This window comes from Stenella coeruleoalba, assembly GCF_951394435.1.
Source record: "Stenella coeruleoalba genome assembly, chromosome: 1".
NCBI lineage: Eukaryota > Metazoa > Chordata > Mammalia > Artiodactyla > Delphinidae > Stenella > Stenella coeruleoalba.
Genome location: NC_137169.1, coordinates 97,303,447 through 97,323,151, shown reverse-complemented (window position 1 = coordinate 97,323,151; position 19,705 = coordinate 97,303,447). Strand labels below are relative to the sequence as shown.

The 19,705-nt window shown below is 47.1% G+C and overlaps 3 protein-coding genes across 5 annotated transcripts in view; 2 read left to right on the top strand and 1 right to left on the bottom strand.

Moving 5' to 3' along the window:
- Window positions 1-310: 310 nt before the first annotated feature.
- LOC307195880 (DENN domain-containing protein 2D-like) lies at window positions 311-4,151 on the top strand (the record flags this gene model as incomplete). The annotated part of the gene is made up of 5 exons (XM_079940448.1): window positions 311-398; window positions 960-1,135; window positions 1,949-2,061; window positions 3,112-3,181; window positions 3,894-4,151. 5 exons carry the CDS (start codon window positions 311-313, stop codon window positions 4,149-4,151), a joined length of 705 nt encoding a protein of 234 aa, XP_079796574.1.
- A 915-nt stretch (window positions 4,152-5,066) lies between these two features.
- Window positions 5,067-13,897, top strand: DENND2D (DENN domain containing 2D). Its single transcript, XM_079923912.1, has 7 exons — window positions 5,067-5,194; window positions 6,424-6,572; window positions 8,944-9,121; window positions 11,958-11,999; window positions 12,412-12,496; window positions 12,824-13,063; window positions 13,541-13,897. The coding sequence occupies exons 1-7, from the start codon at window positions 5,090-5,092 to the stop codon at window positions 13,615-13,617; spliced, it is 876 nt and encodes a 291-aa protein (XP_079780038.1). The 5' UTR covers window positions 5,067-5,089; the 3' UTR covers window positions 13,618-13,897.
- A 2,480-nt stretch (window positions 13,898-16,377) lies between these two features.
- Window positions 16,378-19,705, bottom strand: part of CEPT1 (choline/ethanolamine phosphotransferase 1) — a 36,226-nt gene continuing 32,898 nt past the window's right edge. For all 3 annotated transcript variants that reach the window (XM_079927156.1, XM_079927154.1, XM_079927155.1), the window contains exons 6-9: window positions 19,244-19,375; window positions 18,597-18,755; window positions 17,977-18,102; window positions 16,378-17,381 (exon numbers count right to left, since the gene is read on the bottom strand). In XM_079927156.1, coding sequence (XP_079783282.1) covers window positions 17,262-17,381; window positions 17,977-18,102; window positions 18,597-18,755; window positions 19,244-19,375 — 537 coding nt within the window. In that variant the 3' untranslated portion in view covers window positions 16,378-17,261. The remainder of the gene's footprint in view (window positions 17,382-17,976; window positions 18,103-18,596; window positions 18,756-19,243; window positions 19,376-19,705) is intronic.

Sequence of the window (19,705 nt, the reverse complement as noted above, 5' to 3'; positions counted from 1 at the left end):
GCAGCTGGGCTCTGGAGGTGTTTGCCTATGACCTTTTCTCTCACCACACCCTGGGGCTCTTGGGAGGAGCTGAGGTCTGAGCTGCAGTGCCAGGATGCTGCCTCTGTCAGTGCAGACGTTCTGCTGCCTTTCTGGGTCCTGTCACACGGGCTCCTTGCTCAACTATTGGGTGCATAGGATGGAAACTGCTCTCCCCTATTTGGAAGACAGCACGTGGCTTGGCTTCATAGAGTTGTGGCTGGAGACTGAAACGGCAGCCGCCTTCTCAGGTTTTCTGTAGCCAGTCTGTTAGAGGAAAGGCAAGCACTCCATGCCTTACAGGCCCAAGAAGATGGAAAGACAAGTGGTAGGCGGGATACTCAGGCGCTTCCGCAACTGGCTGCCTCGACACGGAGCAGGTCTGGACTGGATTAGCTACTTCTTTTTTCCAGGGTGACCCTCTTCGATGGGGCTGTTTCTTCTTTGAAATACTTCTTTTTCTTCTTCTTTTCTATCTCATCCTTCCCCTGGTTCCCCATGTGACCTGGCCAGGAGGTTTCCCCTGTTGGTTTTTAGAGCCGGTCATGCCCTGTGGTCACAGTCACGTGGCCCTTGGCCTGTTCCGATTTCTTGAGTCCAAGTCAACTCGGGGTGTACTGTTTCACTTAGGCAGAGTTTCTGCTACCCTGGGGCCTCGGGCCTCCCAGGTGACCTCCCCAGTATATTTCCTTGGCTTCCGAATCAGTGACTTCTTTCCTCCTCTTGCCCCCCCACCCCCGGTGGTTCCAAATCTCCCAGGCAGGCACGGAAACTGCCCAGTTGGCTCTGATCCCGTGCCTGGACCTGAGGTGCTGGGCAGGCTCCAGGGACCTCGGTGTCGGTATGACGGCCTAGAAGTGCCAAAGATACTGGAGCCTCACATCCTCCACTCGGGGCCTGGATCAATGAGATACCAGTGGGCCCTGGTGTCTTGGTTTCAGGACCTCCCCAGGATAATCTGGGGGAAGTTGTAAAGGAACCAGAAAGGGCCCAGGAGCACTGTCTACCCAACTTTGCCGGAGGGCAGCACTTCTTTGAATACCTCCTCGTGGTTTCTCTCAAAAAAAAGCCTTCGGGGGATGATTATGAGCCCACAATCACCTACCAGTTCCCCAAGGTAAGGATTGAAGGAAGGGGCAATGGGGGACAGAGGGTTCGGGTGTTTGAGAGGCGATGGGTGTGGGGGGGTGCCGTCTCCCCATCCCCAGCCCCCCACCCTGCAGGGGGCTCGTCTAGAGCTGCCCTGAGCTCACTGCTCCTGTTTCCTTCAGGTCCAGCCCTGTTTTCTCTTATCACCCGCAGAATCTAGGTCTGTAACGAACTGACCTAGGCTCCCTAGCTGGGAAACTAGGCTAGTTCTTCTGCTGTTTGGGGGACCTCCTAATTCTTCCAAATTCTATGCTCAGCCACCCTTCTCTGTAGAGAATCTTACCTTCTGCCAGAGGTCCTCGCAGGAATCCCCTCCCTGGGGTGGGTGGGAGGGAAAGGGTGGGGCAGGCACGTAGCTGGTGGCCACAGCCCAAGCATCAGACTCCTTCTTGTCTGGTCCCGCAGCGGGTGAAGGGGTGGGGTTAGGGCATCTTTCTCATTAACCCTGACAGTGAGGCTACTGAGCTGGCCGCTTCTCTTCTCAGATGCGGTATCTCTCTGATGTGGTCCTCCCAGGAAGCCAGGAGGTCTCTGGGCCTTTCTGCACTCAGCATGGTCCTGGCCCCCTTCCTGACTATGTAGATCCTTAGGATACTGAAGTCCAACTCAGGTTCATGTAGACTTGGCCCGGGAGGGACTGTTTCAGCGTTGGGGTTCTTCCAGCCAGACCCAGGACGCAGTCTCTATGCAGTGATGGGCACAGAGTAGCCCGCCAGCCCCCAAGCCCTCTCCACCTGCTCCTACCTCCACACCCACCTGTCTCTTTTCCCATTCCTTGTAGCGAGAGAACTTGCTTCGGGGACAACAGGAGGAGGAGGAACGGCTGCTCGGAGCCATCCCCTTGTTTTGCTTCCCAGATGGGAATGAGTGGGCCCCACTCACTGAGTATCCCAGGTAATCGCTCGGCCCTGGGACGGGGGAATCTGGGATTGGAGGAGAAGGGCGAACCACGGGGTTCCTGCACCCCCCGTCAACTGGATTTCTCACCAGCTTCCTTCCTGATGGGGAGGGGCTGGAGTTGATTCATTTCTAAACATCTTGCCTGGGACACCTCGAGGCAAGAGAGCTCGGGTAACCAGGTTAAGCAGTCCCTTCTAACAGAAGGGCGAGGCTCTTTCACTTGTCCTAGGAGCTAGTCACTGTGTTTTGACGGCCTCTGGCAGAAGATGGACTTAGAAGAAGTCCTTTGGCCTCTAAGGAGTCCCTTGTATGCCAGAGCCTTTTGCCGTGAGTCCTGGAATTTGACTGCCTGAGCTCAAGTTTTGCCTTTAGCACTTATGAGTTGAATGACCTTGGATGAGAAACACTCCCCCAGAGTCTCAGTTCCTTTATTTGTAAAGTGGGCATAGTGATTGAACCTACTTCAAAGGGTTGTTCTGAGAACTAAATGTGATGATACATTTAGAGCTTGACACCAATAAGCACTTTAAATAAATTACTGATGTTACGGTTACTCTCAGGATTAATCAGCAGCTCCCCTTTACCCTCCTCACCCCCCTCAGCCCTGCTCTGATGCTGACTGCCTTCCTGCTTTAGAATGTAGTGAGCAGGGACTTCCCTGGTGGTCCAGTGGTAAAGAATCCGCCTCACAATGAAGGGGACACGGGTTCGATCCCAGGGAACTAAGATCCCACATGTCGCAGGGCAGCTAAGCCCAAGACACAACTACTGAGCTCGCATGCCTGAACTAGAGCCCACGTGCTCTGGAACCTTCGCACCACAACTACGGAGAGCACTCACCCTGGAGCTTGCGTGCCACAGCTAGAGAGAGAAAACCCACATGCCACAACTAGAGAGAAGCCCTCTCGCCACAACGAAGAGGCTGCACGCAGCAACAAAGACCCGATGCAGCCAAAAATAAATAAATAAATCATAAATAAATCTTAAGGAATAAAAAGAACCCAGTGAGCAAATGTAAACCAGGTCTTGTCTGCTCTTCCTCAGGGAGACCTTCTCGTTTGTCCTGACCAACGTGGATGGCAGCAGGAAGATTGGATACTGCAGGCGCCTCTTGGTTTGTAGAGCTCAGAACGGGCCCCTCCTCTCTGCAGCCTGTTCTGCTCCACAGCTGGGTTTGCTCAAGCCTCAGCTGCAAAAGCCAAGGCTCCCTGGCAGAGGTGGTTGTAGAGAGAGCACAGCCCAGTACCTGCTGCCATGTTAGTGCCCTGTGCCACCTCACAAGAATGGGGACACACACCCCTCCTCACCCACCCAGGGCACCTTTGCTGCCATGCTTTGGTCTCTACTGTCCCCAGCTCGGGGGGAAGCTTCCTTCTAACCTGCTCCCCGCCCTCTCTATCCAGGCCTCATTGACTTGGCCCCTGCCTCCCACAGCCTGGCCTGGGATTTGGACAACGAAGCTCAGTCCTTGGGCTGTCAAGTCACTTTCATAGCGCTCTCCTGCCTAGCTGTTTCCTCGTCTCTACAACACACTTGCTCCCTCTTTGCTCACCCCTGATAGTGTTGGTGCCGATGCAGGCAGTGTTCGCCCTTGAGCCAACCAGCCCCCTCAAGGCCACTTTCTTTGGATTTCGGTGGCCGTTCTGGCCTCCCTGCTGCCTCTCCCATGAGTGGGACCTCTGCACAGCCAGGTCTCTCTCCCTCCAGCCCACCATTCACCATGGATCCCCCAGCCCCAGCCACCAGCCCTGTGCCCCATCAGCCCCAGTTGCATAGAGGCCCTGGGGAGGCTGCAGCACTGAAGGAGCCTGTCCGTCCCTCCCTAGCCCGCCGGCCGTGGTCCTCGCCTCCCCAGGGTGTACTGCATCATCAGCTGCATTGGCTGCTTCGGCTTGTTCTCCAAGGTAGGGGTGGAACGGGATTCCTCAGGGCCTGCTGGGCCTGTTGAGCCTCCAGGTCCACCTGGCTGCCTGCCCTGCCTGAGCCCCCTGTGCTCCTCCCCCACAGCCGGGGTCAGGCGAGGCACCCTGGGGAGATTCAGGCAGACAGGTGATTGGGCTGGACTTGGCTTTAGGGAAAAGTAGGAACTGAAGCTAGAGGACTGTCTCCCCTGCAGAAAGCCCACTGCTCCCCGTCTAGTCAGGTAAGAATGCAGCTGGAGAGGGACACGGGTAGAGCTCCAGGTTAGGAGTGGGGAGTTCCAGTTCCTCATCTGTCAAATGCATGGAATGATCCCTCCCCTTCCTATCTCATGGGTTGGTGTGAGGCTCAGATGACATGATACATGAAGAAGACAGAATACTAAACAGATAGAAAGACAATTATACAGCGGGGCTTGGGGGACTCCCTCTGACTCCTTCCAGGGTAGAGGGGGAAGTTGAGGTCTCCAGGACTTCTGCTGGAGCTAATTTGAGTGCTAGTACACCTGAGTTGGGATCAGAGAGGAGTCCTTCCGAATGGACGCGGCATGTCTTAGTGGCCAGAAAAGGGCATCAGTGTGCTCTGCCCCAGGCAGGCCCCTTGAAGGGTGAAGGTAATATACTCCATCAGCCTTGGCTTGGGTGGATGGTTCATCTGTGCAGGGTTCTGTGGATGAAGGCCATCCCTCGACCTGGGGAGCCTCTGGTGGAAGTTGGAGGGCAGAGTGGCACCCAAGAGGCCCAGCTTCTAGTCTCCCACTCCATCTAGCACAAATGAACATGGTACCATCAGGGATGACGAGTTTACTCTAGAATGACTTCCTGGGGAAGGTAGCTCGTGCTGATGTCAGGAGAAGGAAGGAATACGGGTCGGTAGAGAGAAGATGAAAAGAAGAAGGCTAGGAGCAAAAGCAGGTCTTGCGCAGGAGGTAAACAGCAGACTGGTTTCTGCCAGGGAGGAAAGAATCAGTTAAGGATCGGCGGGACCAGCCTCACACATGAGATCTCAGCTACCAGCCTGGGAGCGTCCCTTTGAGTCACGTTTCCTGTGGTCCTCTTCCGTACAGATCCTGGATGAAGTGGAAAAGAGGCATCAGATCTCCATGGCAGTCATCTACCCATTCATGCAGGGCCTCCGAGAGGCAGCCTTCCCTGCTCCTGGGAAGACCGTCACCCTCAAGAGCTTCATCCCCGACTCAGGCACTGAGGTGGGTGAGCAAAATGGACAAGACCCTCCCTGACTGCAGGGGGCGTGTTCCTGGGGCACCTCTCGTCACAGTGCTCCCATTCACCAGAAACTGAGCCAGGCAGGCACTGGGGCTTGGCTCGAATTATTGGCGGCAGAGCTGAAAGTCAAACCCCAATGTTCTGATCCTCCCAACATGATGCTCACAAGGACCTACTTACTGTTTAAGCCACCAAGACTTTTATTTATAATAAATAAATCAGGTAAGCTGAGGCTCCTGGTCCTAGAATGGCCTTTGCCCCCAGCCGCCAAACTGCCACTTTTCCCCATTACCTCACTTATCTTCCGGTGTCTGTCCTATATCTCTACCTTATGGCCTCCACCTGTCTTTTTCTTATCACACATCCCCACCCCTGAGTCCCCACCCATGCCACAGTGGGGATGCTATTGTTTTAAGACACTAAGCAAAGCAGCAAGTAGAACGTTGTTTTAAGAATTCCAGTCCTGACCCCTGGTACTCTGGATAATCTGCTGTGTCCTCTGCTTCCCCAGATCGGAATAAGGGGAGGGGCTAGGCTTGTTCACTTATTCAAAAAATAAGTGTGGCAGGCTAGCTATGCACCAAGTTAGACTATTTTCTGGCTACGAAGCGGTAAATAAAATGAATGTGGTCCCTGACTTCATGGAGCTAAAAGCAAGACTTAAATAAGTAAACACACAAATAAATAATTAAAAATTGTATGATTGTGATGAAAAGAAAACAGGATGCTACATGGGAAAATGATGAGAAACACAGGTTGACACCTTGCATTAGGTGGCCAATGAAGGCCTCTGAGACATAAAGGAGGATAAGAATGAAGAGAGAAAATATTGTAAACCAACTATACTTCAATGAAAAACTAATAAGTTAGTTTTTTTGAAAAAGAGTGAAAGGCAACCCAGGGGAGGGAGGGAAGAACCTCCGGCAAGAAAGAGTGTGACATGCTCAAGGAATGGAAAGGCGTTGATGCGGGGAAGCGAGGTGAGGCAGGTGGTGAGAGAGGCGGGCCTTGTGGGCCACGTAGGGGATTACATCAGTGTCATCCTCAGAGCGTAGGGAAACCATGGGTGGGTTTTTAGCAGTGGGGAGGCACGGTCAGATGTACTCCTTTGGGGAAGATAGGGTGGAGGCTGGTAGAGACCCAGCTTTCGGGGGTTTGTGTGATTTTTTTCAGTGTGGTGACTCCCCCCCTCTCTCTGGTTTCCCCACAGTTCATTTCGCTGACGCGGCCCCTTGACTCCCACCTAGAGCACGTGGATTTTAGTTCTCTGTTGCGCTGTCTCAGTTTTGAGCAGATTCTTCAGATCTTTGCCTCTGCAGTGCTGGAGAGAAGAATCATCTTCCTGGCAGAAGGTCTCAGGTTGGTCCAGCCACCGAGTGGGGTCACCTGAACTGACTGGCATCCCTGGGTTCCAAGGAATAGACCGGAGGGTTCTCGAAGGAAATCAGGCTGTAGGACCTGTGTGCTCCCCACCCTCCTGCCACCCTGCCTTGATCTGCACTAAGCCTAGAAAATAGCTGTTATAAATCCCTGTTTCTGCCTCCAAACTTGATCACTGCCTAAGCCTGAAGGAGGTTTGTGATTTAGCACTGAGAAGTACAAGAAGTATTCCCGTGACAGCCCTGGAGGAGACCAGTTAGGGTGGATGCAGACATGATTCTGCTCTCGAGAAGCTGAGGGAGGACAGGGCAGGAAGTCATATAGTGGTAGGGAGGTCAAGCGCACTATCCTTAGTGGCAAACACATGTCATTTGTCCATTTATTCACTCATTCAACAAACACTTATTGTGTGTCAACTGTTTACCAGATGCCAAGCATCAGGAAAATACAGACAAATAAGACATGGTCCTAGACCTTAAGGGAATGTCGAATTATCCCCATTTGAAAAGAAAGCACAGGTATTGAAATCAGCAGAACAAAGTTCAAGTTCTTTTCCTCTACCTTTAGCTACATGGTGTTCCTTAGGTTAGGTCCTTAACTTCTTGAAGTCATGATCTCCTTATCTGTAAAATGGAGATCTGTAGCTACTTCATAAGAGTGTGGTAAGGATTAAATGAAGTAATGCACATTAGGTAACTAGCACTCTGCCAGGCACACACTGGTAAGTGCTAGTTGTTTTTCTTAATAATAAGTTCATAGTTGACTATATCCCTGTGTATAGTTGAAGCAGAATAATATCACGTCTTGGTCTCTACCTCTTAGGGGCTTCAAGTCTGAGAAAGACATGGGGAGATGTGTGACAGAATAGAGAAGGGAGAAAAATCGTAAGACAGTAGAAGGTTGACCTATTTATGTCTTGGGATGGAGAAAGCTGCTTATATTGGGCTGACAACCCTGGTTTTATCTTTTAGGGAAGAAGAAGAAAAGGATATTAGGGACCCAAATATTAGGCCAGAGGGCCAGGTGAATGTCATGGGTTTTAGAGGAAAGGAAGCTTGGGCAGGCAATGGGGGTCTGTGGGTTGAAAATTCTGTAAAAATCAGTGATAACCGAAAAGGCACCAGTCGTAGGCCAATCCTTGTGGAAAGTGGTGTAATCTTTTGCTTTGGAAGTAGCTCTTCTACTCTCCGCCCTGTAGGGAACTGAGAAGTTTCTGTCACAGCTGGAGCTGGGATTCTGGCCTTTTCCTCCTAAGATCAGTGTTTAGGAAGTGAAGGGGACTCTGGCCTGGACATGGGCAAAGGCCGGCAAGACTCATCTCTCAGGCGTTAACTTTCTTCAGGGAGACTCCACCACTCCCCACTTCCTTCCTACACTGAGTGTTTCAGATCTCTGCAACTCAGGCAGGAAGGGGACTTCCAGTCAGCCTAAGCCTTGGCGAGACTCTCAGAGACTCCATCTTTCTAACTCAGGAAGTGCTAGCTCCATACCAAGAGCTGAAACAAGGTTTCTGCATCTGTGTTTTGATTGGCTTTGGCTTTGGGGTAATTTGGAGAAATGAAGAGCCGTGAAAGCCAGTGGAGAATGGAGAAGACAGAAAGGGGGGTTGTGTGTGTGTGTTGGAGGGGCAAAGGGGGGAGGGATTGGGGGGAGCTGGGCCCGAGTTGTGACTTAGGCAATAATTACACAGGGAATGCTTCGTTGGGAAGGGTGGAGGAGCCACTTCTGTGGGACTTTCCAGGTAGGAATTGCTGGTCAGAGGTTCCTGGAATCCAGGAATTTCCCAAGCAAACTCAGGCACCAACCCGGTAACTTGAAATAACCACGAGTGGCCAGAGGGAGCTGTGAGAGTTAAAGACTCAGGATGAGACATAAGGAGGAAACAGGCTTGACCTCTCTGCTGCACCCCAATGTTTACACGTTTGTCTCCTTAACTACACTGAGTTCCTTAAAAACAGAGCCAGTCTTATGCTTCCTGGTATCCACATCCTTAGCACAGTGGTAAGCACAGAGAAGGGACTCGAACAATGAAGACATTTCTTCTTCCCTCCCCTCTTTAGAGTCACTCCCCCGCCCCCCCCCACCCCCGGAAGTGAGTTGAGAAGACTTAACTGGGAAAAGGATCAAATGGAGGCCCCATCCTTGATGAGAGGAGCCTCAGCCTCCCAGTTTCTGTACCTTTCCTCCCAGCTACAAGTAGTCACAAGCTCTGTGACTGGCATGGCTCCCAGACTTGCTTTTACAGGCAGCATGAGCAGCTGCTGTCAGTGGTGGGCTGTAGGGGTGGGTCCCTGGGGGTGGAGGCGCAGGGAGGCCCCTCTGACTCTCACTCTCTGTGCCCTGTCCCCAGCACACTGTCTCAGTGCATCCATGCTGCTGCGGCGCTGCTCTACCCCTTCAGCTGGGCCCACACCTACATCCCTGTTGTCCCCGAGAGCCTTCTGGCCACTGTCTGCTGCCCCACTCCCTTCATGGTTGGAGTCCAAATGCGCTTTCGGCAGGAGGTTATGGAGAGCCCCATGGAAGAGGTATGATGCCGCAAGAAGAGGGCATGACTTGGAGCCAGGCAGACCTGGATCCCGATCCCAGCTCTGCTACTAACAGCTGGGTGATTTTGCCGCAGGTTGTTTAACCTCTTTAAGCCTGAGCTCCCTCATCTGTAATATCGGAATGACAATGTTCAGTTCCTAGGGATCCTAGGGGGAAAAATTCTGCATAAAGCACCTAGCCTGGTGCCTGACATATAGCTGATACTCAATAAGGGTCTGCTCCCTCCTCCTGAATGATTTCCCTGGGCTTAAGGGGCAGCACGTGGCTTATTCAGGGCTCACCCGACTGTCCTAGGCCAGCTAGTCCTAATGAGCAGGCCCCAGGTGTCCCGTTTTTCTTCTGAACGGACGAGCACAGCTGGTCTGTACAACAGCTGGTCTATACAACACACACCCCACTGGGGGCTGTTCACGGTGCGGTGCTTAGAAGTGAACTGACATAGCCTTCCTGCAAACAACAAGCCTTGAAAATGCAGATTTTTTTTTTTGTAGCAAGGGTCATCTTTCTGATTAGCTCAGAGCTCAGTTGGCTAATGAGGATAGAGGTCCAAATTCCCTTTGATCTCTGTCAGCTTCTTATTTCTTGGCAGTGCCTCCAGATACACCAGAAAGATCAGTGGTGAAAATAGGCATTAATAACATAAATCTATCTCCAGTGTTGGAAGAACAACTCAAAACATGTGCTTTGCTTGAGTTGTCAATAGGAACTTTCAAGAGATAGCACATGATGATAATTTCAAGCCAGAAGAGCTACTTCGGTTTGTCTGCACGGGCTAACCACTGACTCCCTCTGTGTAGACAAAGGGCCTACCAAGGGGAGAGGCAGGGCCTAGAAGTAAGCTATTGAAGGCTTGCAACCCACCCTAGTGGGAGGACTTCCTCCATTTACATAAGAAGTATCTGCGGTCCAGATAACTCGTTTGAGTTATCTGAAGCCACATAGGCAAGGATGGAATCTAGCAGATAGAACCAAAGCCTTTCTTCCACAGAGTGCTGCTGGGAGGTAAAGAAGCAGGCTCTGTTTCCCTTCCTTGCTTTGCTGGCCCGCTCAACCCTCCTCAGGACTGCTGAGTACACATGCCCTTTGAGCCAGTATTTGCCTTGTGACTAACTGGGACAGAGTATCAGCCCCATGTTTAGCAATGACTTAAAATGCCCCATACCCAGAAGTTATGGAACTTCCTGATGCTACAGCTCTATCTCCTCAGCTGTGGCTCTTCCTCCACTGGCCTGGCGGGAAGACACCGGAAGGCTACACAGACTCCAGCTCCTGCTCGCTAAGAGCCTTGGCCTATTTTATTCCTCTGCAGCTGCTCCGTGAAATGGGCAGGGGGTGAGGAAGGGAGAGGGCTAGGGGCCAGGCAAGGGGAGGGGGATTCCCTAACTCCCCACGTCCACTCTCTGGAAGGGAACGCTTGACAGACAGTCTTTCCAAGTACTGGAAAGACTTCTGGGAACAACTTCACAAAAAATTTCTTCACACACTCTTACCTCCCAGCCCCCGAAGTAAACAGCCTGCCCTGAGTGAAGGCATCTGAGCCTATGTATACAAGTGGTTTCAGGCCTGAACTAGTTCAACTTTTCTCCCTTGACGATGGATAATTACAGTGCTTGCTCTGTCTCTTGGCACACTTCCTAGTTCCTCTCTTTCTTTTTATTTGGGAGAAGGGTGCATGCAGGGATCACTCACCCACCTGTCGAGACCAAGGGTCACAAACTGAAAAGAGGGAGCCAGCAGGCATTTAAATGGCCAACACAGGCTTCGGGGGATTATGACAAACTGCTGAGCACAGGCCTTGACTAAAGGGGGCAGCTGTAACTCAGTTCCATCTGTATGTGGATCAGTGTTAGAGCTCCTGACTTTTCAGGAGAAGCCCCAAATCCAAATTTTATGTGAAATTTTCCAATTTAAATATTGGAAACTAAATTCAATTATTTAAAAATTCTCTGAGGCAAAAAGAAACAGATCTGTAGGTTGGAATCCAACCAGCAGGATGCCTATTTGTCATCTCTAGTCTGGACTGAAGGCCTCTCAGGCAATGATGGAGCTGATACTAGAGCTCAGGTCTCCCAAGTTCCAGCCCTGTGCTTGTCCTACCTGCAGCCTATAGACACAGGTTACTGCCTTTCCTTCCCTCTTCCTGCTGACCCTGGGCTCATTTCCTCCTCTCGCTGTTTCCTGCTGGAAGGCCCAGAGCTCTGTGGGAGTTTTATAAATGGAACTCCAGGCAATTGTACATAAAGTTGTTGTGAGCGTTAAAAAAATCAAAAGATGTCCATCCCTGTCCTAAAGCTGACCAGAAGGAAGGAAGTTGAAGGAGAGTTGTCGGGAGAAAGACGTAGTCCCAGGGACAGCACAACCTCGGCTTGGAAACTGTCCTATTTGTTAGCAGTATCACCTCAGGCAGCTTAGCTTCTTTGGGTCTGTTTCCTCATCTGCAAAACAGGCACAGTACCTGCCTCTACGGGAGCACTGGGAAGATTAAATGAGATAAAATGTGCAAAGCACCATGTGTGCCATGTACTAAATGTTGCATATGTAGAAGCCATTACCATGATCAATGTTTTATTAAGGGAGTGACTGGCTACGGTTTACCCATATTGTCTGTCCCATTTTCCTCAGCTCCCTCCTGTTTCCTGCTTCCTACACCCTCACACCGTTTTCCCAGGAAAGAGGGGGTGGTGAGAAAAGAGACTATCAGACAGGAAATGAGAACTTAAGGTGCTGATTTTATTGCTACTTGGGCTGAAAGTTACAACCACAGGCAGAAATGGAGAAAGGGGAAGAGATCAAGCTGTTCTGTGTTTTTTTCAGGTCCTGTTGGTGAATCTTTGTGAAGGAACCTTCTTAATGTCAGTAAGTGTCTCGGTTCAGATCCCCAGCAGACCCACCACCAATTCAATTGCTCTAGTCTCACTGATGTTCCACTTACTTTAACAAACTTTAAGTACTTTTGTTGAGTGAGAATCCATGCTAACAAGATCTCTCCTCTCTCAAGGAGCCCATGACAAAGACAGATGACTTCACAAGGCAGTCGGTGTTAGTGCCTTTAGGGCAAGGATATAAACCAAGTACCAGAGGGATAGAGAAACTTACTAGTGTTTAGAGTCAAAGCTTCTGTTGCTTCTCTTCTATGTGGCCAATTATCTGGGGGTGGGGGGAAGAGTGGGGTGTAGAATTCATCCCCACCTCACACTCTCTGCCAACACTTCACTTCACACCTCCCCCCTGACTGCTTAACCTCTGAGCTGCCTCTGTTGTCTCCTAGGTTGGTGATGAAAAAGACATCCTACCACCCAAGCTTCAGGAGGACATCTTAGAATCTCTTGGTCAGGGGATCAAGGGGTCACAGAGTAAGTCCTAGGCTCCTCTTATTTTGGCTTTCTCCTAAGAGCTTGAGGGCATGATTCCCAATAATTCCCTTCCAGAACTAAAACAAATTCACTCAGCAGTCCTGGGCTAGTCCCAGAGGCCTTGATTCTAGGGCGAGTATGAGATTTTATTCTTCCTAAGCAATGGTGAACCCATATCTAGTCTCCCATTTTAATCAGTCAATCAGTAGTTATGAAGCCTACCTCACCCCTTCTCCAAGAGCTTTCAGCTTGCGAAGAAAGCCACTGGAGGTAAGAGTGGGTAGTTTCATCCTTCCACTATCCTGAGATGGTCTCTGTTCCTTGCAGCTTCTGAACAAATCAATGAGCATGTTTCAGGCCCTTTTGTGCAGTTCTTTGTCAAGACTGTGGGCCACTACGCTTCCTACATCAAGCGGGAAGCAAATGGGCAAGGCCACTTCCAAGAACGGGGCTTCTATAAGGCTCTGACCTCCAAGGCCAACCGCCGATTTGTGAAGAAGTTTGTGAAGACACAGCTCTTTTCCCTTTTCATCCAGGAAGCTGAGAAGAGCAAGAACCCTCCTGCAGGTATAGTGACAGGCCCCTATCAATCCAAGCCCAGAGGGTCACTGCCTCCAAGTCAGGTGTGGCCCTACGATGAAGAGGAGGGGAGGAAAGAGCATTTCTCTCTAGAGGCCCACAAAAATAGCTGTAATCTTACCAAGCGGGGCTGGAAGGAAAGAACCTGAAGCCTAAGAAAATGCCTCCTGAGCTGATACTTTGCAGAAGTTGCTCTGTTCATCAGCCAGCAGGAGGCCGTATGCTCTTTGTTTTAGTCTGGAGCTAATTCCTACTAATTATTATTTGTTTTAGGCCCCCTCTGGGGCCAAATCAAATACCTGTATCTCCAAAGACCTGTGAGGGCTTGGGCATCCTGGCAGGAATGTGGGTGTAGTCTGGGAGCGTGGGCAGCAGAGAGGATATTCCTGACCCTCACTCCTGAGCTTATCTTAAGTCTGCCTGGCCAGATTAGATGTCTCTTAACACATGTATCTGAACCCACAGGCTATTTCCAACAGAAAATACTTGAATACGAGGAACGGAAGAAACAGAAGAAACCAAAGGAAAAGACTTTGAAATAAGAGCTGTGGTGAACAGCAGTGACTAGACCTATAGGCCAGTTGTGGACTTTGGCCCCTGCCAGCATGGTAGGATGTGAAGCTCTCAGCCCTCAGAATCCACAGCCTTCTTCCGAGTCCTGGTAACCAGGTCTTGCTTCAAGTTGGTGTCCTGAGTTTGGGATCCCTGGAATCAGCTTTCTCAAGACTTTGGAAGGCTCTGACCTCTGTGCTCACAGAGCTGGGCACAAAGCTGCCTTTCCTGCAGAGGTGACACCGGGCAGGAGACAGTAGTAGAGGTGTTGTAGAGTCTTACAAGTTGCTGTAACTGCCCTCTTCCAGGAACCTCTTACAAAATCCTCAACAGGGAAAGCAGTTGTGGCCCAAAGGCTCAGTTTCTCCACATAGAAGAAGAGGTCTGTGGACATGTGAGGATAAGAATAAAGATGAAAATCTTCTTGTTCTTTAAATGTGTATCTCTGGCTTCCACTATGGAGAGAAAACCAGGAAAACAAGGCAATAGATGTGAGAATAAACTGCGCTAGAAGTAGAGGACCTGGCAATAGTGCCCAGAACTCTGGGACTGTGTTTGGAGTGGTGGGATTACAGGGGTCGGCAGAGCCTTCTAATAGGAAGGGTGAGGGATACTGGTAAAAGCAGCAACCGCACTGGGGACACGGCAGCAGTTCTTGGTTCTAGTTCGGTGTGTTTTCCAGAATCTTGGGAGGAAAGGCTGCTAGCCAGAGTGAAGCATTTGCAGTCGAGTAACTTGAGGGTAGGAATTTCAGTTGACAGAAGCCAGTGAAGAACACTACATTGTTTCCATCAATAGGTCTGTCTGCCCATCACTTCCAGTTTGGAACTTTCCATTTTAGACATCCTACTTCCAACTTCAATATGTTGAGAAGCCCAGTTCAACTCTTTAGCTAAAGGTAGAGGGATCCCCGTATTGACGTTTTTTCTCTTTGAGAAAAGAGAATCAAAATCTTAGAAGTTCAAACGAGTTTAGTAGTCACCTGGTCCATCTTCCCTCTGTCTCTATGGACGGTTTCTGTTTAAACACTGTAAGGGATGGGAAACTTTTAGAAGCATCTTGTTTTTCAAAAATTCCATCTTTTTAATGTGTGTATGTGAGTGTGGCCCTCAGAGGCCCCTGCATTCTGTACAAAGAACACAAATGTTGTTGGAGGGTGGGATGGGGACTAGGGTTACCAAATTGAAGTTAAAGCCAATATAATTTTATTTTAGGGTCACAGAGACCTACTGCAGGTGGCACATGTTCTTCCGTCCACATGCCACCCCTAACTATGCTGCTACTCTTCACAGCTTCCAAGAGTCATTGCACCTTTTTAGGTAGTTTATGACAGTGGTTCCTAAGCCTAGTTGTAACTCAAAAGGTTTAACAAGGACTGGAATCCTGGGGAGCTTATGAAAATATGAGGCCCCATCTCAAACCTACCAAATATCTCTAGCAATAGGACCTGGGAACCTGTATTTTTTAAAATTCTTCAGATAATTTTGATACCTAACCAGGTATCAAAATCATATATAATATGATCACAAGAAGAATTAGGACCAGCTGAGGTTTACTATAAACATACCCTTGATATGATGCGGATGGTTATCTAGAGCTGAAGGAAGAGCACACCAAATACCTGAACGTCTTCCAGATTTCGTTTACACTGAAAAAGATTCTAGAATCTCAGTTTGTAGCTTCAGCCCACTAAAACCTAGTGTGGTGTAGGAGAGAACAATGGATTAGGATTCAGAAGATCTGGATTCTAGTCCCCATTTGGAAAAGGAGTAACTGTTGTGACACTGGTATGCCATTGAGCTTCTCCAGACCTCAATTTCCACTGTAGGTAATTAACATTTGCTCTGTCTATCTAATATAATAAGACAATGAGGTAACTTTAGTTAATTATCCCTCCTTCTTTTTCCTTTGTCCTAGCTTGCAACATTTGATCCGCCCTAGCATTTTCCTGTATGTACTTCTCTACCCCAGATGCTGGAGAAGTTGCTAGCAAGCAAAGGCAGTGAGAAACTTCCCCTTCCTGCTACATTCTAGCAAAGAAATGAAAGGTTTCACAGTCATTGCTAATCAAGATTACATGGAATTGATGAAATCATTAAAAGTGCAAGGAAGAGTTCTGGTTGCCAGGCAAGGCAGCACAGCTATTGTGTATCCATGATTATGGAAACAGGGTATAAATAAAAATCAATAGTAAGATACCTCATTTTAGTCAATAGCTTAAACCTTTTCCGCTTGTCTCCCTCTTCATTCAAGCAACTGAACTATATACAATGGAAACAGATCTGGTTTATAGTTACTGAGGACACCTGGTTTTCAATTCAAACTGTTGTACAGATACTGAGTAGCCAGAAAAGGAGAGTGCAAATTTTCAATAATTGCCTAGAGAGGCCCAAGCCTCTCTCATTAAAAATCTGGGGGAAGGGTTTGAGATTCCTAGACCAGGTGACTATTAAACCCCTCTGGACTTTTAAGATTATGATTCTGTTTTCTCAAAGGGAAAAAAAGATTTATAATATCAAGGGTGACACAACCACAACCAAAAAAATCTACCAAGAGGGAAAATGAACATAGCACTCCTGTGTTTTGTTTTGTTTTGTTTTCCTTTGCGGTACGCGGGCCTCTCACTGTTGTGGCCTCTCCCGTTGCAGAGCACAGGCTCCGGATGCGCAGGCTCAGCGGCCATGGCTCACGGGCCTAGCCGTTCCACGGCATGTGGGATCCTCCCGGACCGGGGCACGAACCCGTGTCCCCTGCATCGGCAGGCGGACTCTCAACCACTGCACCACCAGGGAGGCCCAGCACTCCTGTGTTTTAAGTTAAACAGTTTTATACAAAATAGAAAGGTCACAGGACACATAATGATGATGTAGCTGACTGAATTTCCTCATTTATTAAAGAACAGAAATAAATTTTGCTTAAAAATTTTAAAAACGACATTAAAACTTAGTTTATCTTTCCACTGAATAAAACTGAGAAGACTGGCTTTCAGATCATATATTTATTTAAAAAAATAAATGGATCGACAAAGTTACCACATTATTATGCATGCTAACAGGATTTCCCAAGTCCATGAGATACCATTTCTTGAGCAATAAAAAAAATGACTTCCTCAATAATGTAAAGATAGGAAACCTTTCAATCCAAATTCAAGATCTTTATCACTAGGTTCCACCTCACAAGATATATCTGTGCCACAAGCTGAGCTCCTCAGTAAAGAAAGCTTGAGAAGATACTAAACAAGGACGTCACTAAAAGATGATGATTTGTTAAAATTATAAAGCAACCATCTTTTGGCCTGCAAATATTCTACATTAGAAATCTCCACCACTGGGGATCTGCTCCCCATGATAATTTTACTATGAATCCAGGATAATTACAAACACATGGCATTTTTTTCTTGCATGCTTTCTTGGGCCAACCCTGTTTGACAACATGTACAATTTACGGGATGGAACTTGAAACTCCCATTCTCACACAGGGATAGTTAAGGAGTGTTACCAATAACAAAGAATAAAAGTTATATATAACGTTGGTTACTATAAATTATATTTGTTCTTAACCACCCCATTCTCCTTAATATGTTCAGATTCTTTCGGGCAGAAAACATGAGTTTCCTATAACATCAATTACATCATTAATGATGATTAGAATGAGCTGTAGAGACCTTGATTCTGAAGACATGTATGTGCAGATGAGACGCAATCTGATTGCAAACACTGACACAGTAGCGAATCAAATCAAAGAAAGAGAAGACCTAAAAAAAAAAAAAAAGATACTATTAGATTCTCAGGAATCTGCTTAGGCCATCCCTAAGATTCCTGAAAGCCAAGAGGAGAGGCTTCTTTCTTCTCTTATTTTGAAATTTACCTTCAATTCCATAAAATTTAATAACTCAATTTCCTCAAAGATTCTTCCTTTACACCAAGGAGCAACAAACTTAGTGAATATTTTAGGCTTTGTGGACCATACTCTCTTTGTCACAACTGCTCAACTCTGCCACTGTAGCATGAAAGCAGCCACAGACAATACATAAATGAATGGCCATGACTGTGTTCCAATAAAACTATTTACAAAAACTGGCCATTGGCCCACAAGCTGTAGTCTGCCAACTCCTGCTTTACAGTTAGAAATATGGAATTTATGAGCCAGGATGTAGGCAGGACTAATAAGAATAATACAAAAAATGACTCAAAGATGAAGCCATGAGGAACTCCCACGAAGTCCCATAAATGTGGTTTTCTAGTATTCTAAATCATTACAATTATACGATCTGTCTCTCAGGACTGGCCCACTGAAACAGAAAACAAGTACCCTTCAAATCATGAAATAGAACACAGTACAAAACTTACCAGGGCTATCCAAAGTACAATATATTCATCAATAAAGCTGTTAAAATACTGGTCCAGAAACAAAAGTGCTGGACCTATGAATGCTGTGTCATGCAAATGCATTTCACTTTTAGTCATGTGTGCCACCTATGAATAAAGAGAATCGGTGATGTAGGCAGGCATTTCCATATTAAAGCAATTGTGAGCTACACAGTAAATCAGTATTGTGATCAAATATCAAGTTTCAAGAATTCTTTAGCAATATCTGTTGAACTTTCAAAACTAAAACAACAACAAAAAGTAGGTGTGAGAGCTATACACCGAAGGTATATACCATGCCAACTAAGTCCCCCTAAATATGCTTTTCACAAGGAGCCTTGAGTGTACAGAATGAGAATGAAGAATGAGAATGAAGAATGTGGATAGAAAGAAGAGTTGTAGAGGTTTAAGGAGCTTCTGGTAATCTCAAATTGTAGCTTCATGTAAGAGTAAAAATGGCTCCCATATTGACATCAAGAGATTTTGATTAGAGGACAGCAAACTCTAGAACTGCTTAGGAAATTATGAAATGAAAACTATGGCCATAAAACCAAAATAAGATGAAAGTTAAAAAGAAAACAGACAAAAACTCTGGTGCTTACCACAAGCTTATTGGTGATTTTGGCAGATACAAAACCAAATGTCAATATATAAAGACAGGGATGCTTTTCAAAAAGCTGAACTGCTGATTTCTTGTAGATCATTGCAGCTAATGTAATTACTGATCCAATATGGAGAAAAGGAGAAAGGACACTTGTTCCCTGTACAGAGTAAAGAGAAGTGAGGAGTTAGTGGTATTCTATACCGATTTGCTTGATGGAAGACAGATCAACTTGAACTTCTAAGAACCTCACGGTGTCTGAGAGCCAGCAGCTTTTATAACTGAATACCAGAACAGCTAAGGAAAAGCAGCAGCATGGATTAGTTAGGCACAAACTGAGGATTTTACCTAAGAGGGCAGACATTTTACAAAGCAGATAGCACTTAAAAAAAAAAAAAAAAATATATATATATATATATATGTGTATAAAAGTGTGTGTCTGCATGCACAAAAAATATGCAAATAAAAGCATATAAATGTATACATGTGTAAATAAAACTGAGAAGTTTCAGGGGTTTTTTTAAGACTAAGTGGAAACTCTCAATTAACAATGATTTTAATTAATTCAAATAACAATTCAAATGAAAAACAAAGTGACTACAAAACTAAGTCCTAGCACAATCACTGGAAATCTTAAGAAATACTTACTGCTATCGTTGATCCATTTTTTCCAACACCACCTGTGAAGATTACACGGAAGTAATTTGTACAGGAAAATATGGTCCCTGCTACAGTACAAAGCGCAGGAAAAATTTTCATTTGAATATTCAGCACTGGAATCTTTAATGGGTAGAGAGAGAAAACAATTAATATATATATATAAATCAAAATAAGAAAACAAAGCAAACATTTGATTCATATTCTGATATATTCTCCATTCCTTCTAGTTTAGTAAATACTTAAATTGATGGAAGTTTCCCTAACCTTTCCATTATAAACAATATAAAGTCTCAAGAAATGAGAGACTACATAAAAATTAATCTGACTTCTGATACCAACTTAAAAAAAAATAACTGATCCAACTTTATTAGCTCGTGTCATAGCTAAATAAGGTTCACCTAATGCATCCCAGAAATCTCGCAATGATGAACCAGGCTATCTTCTGGACTT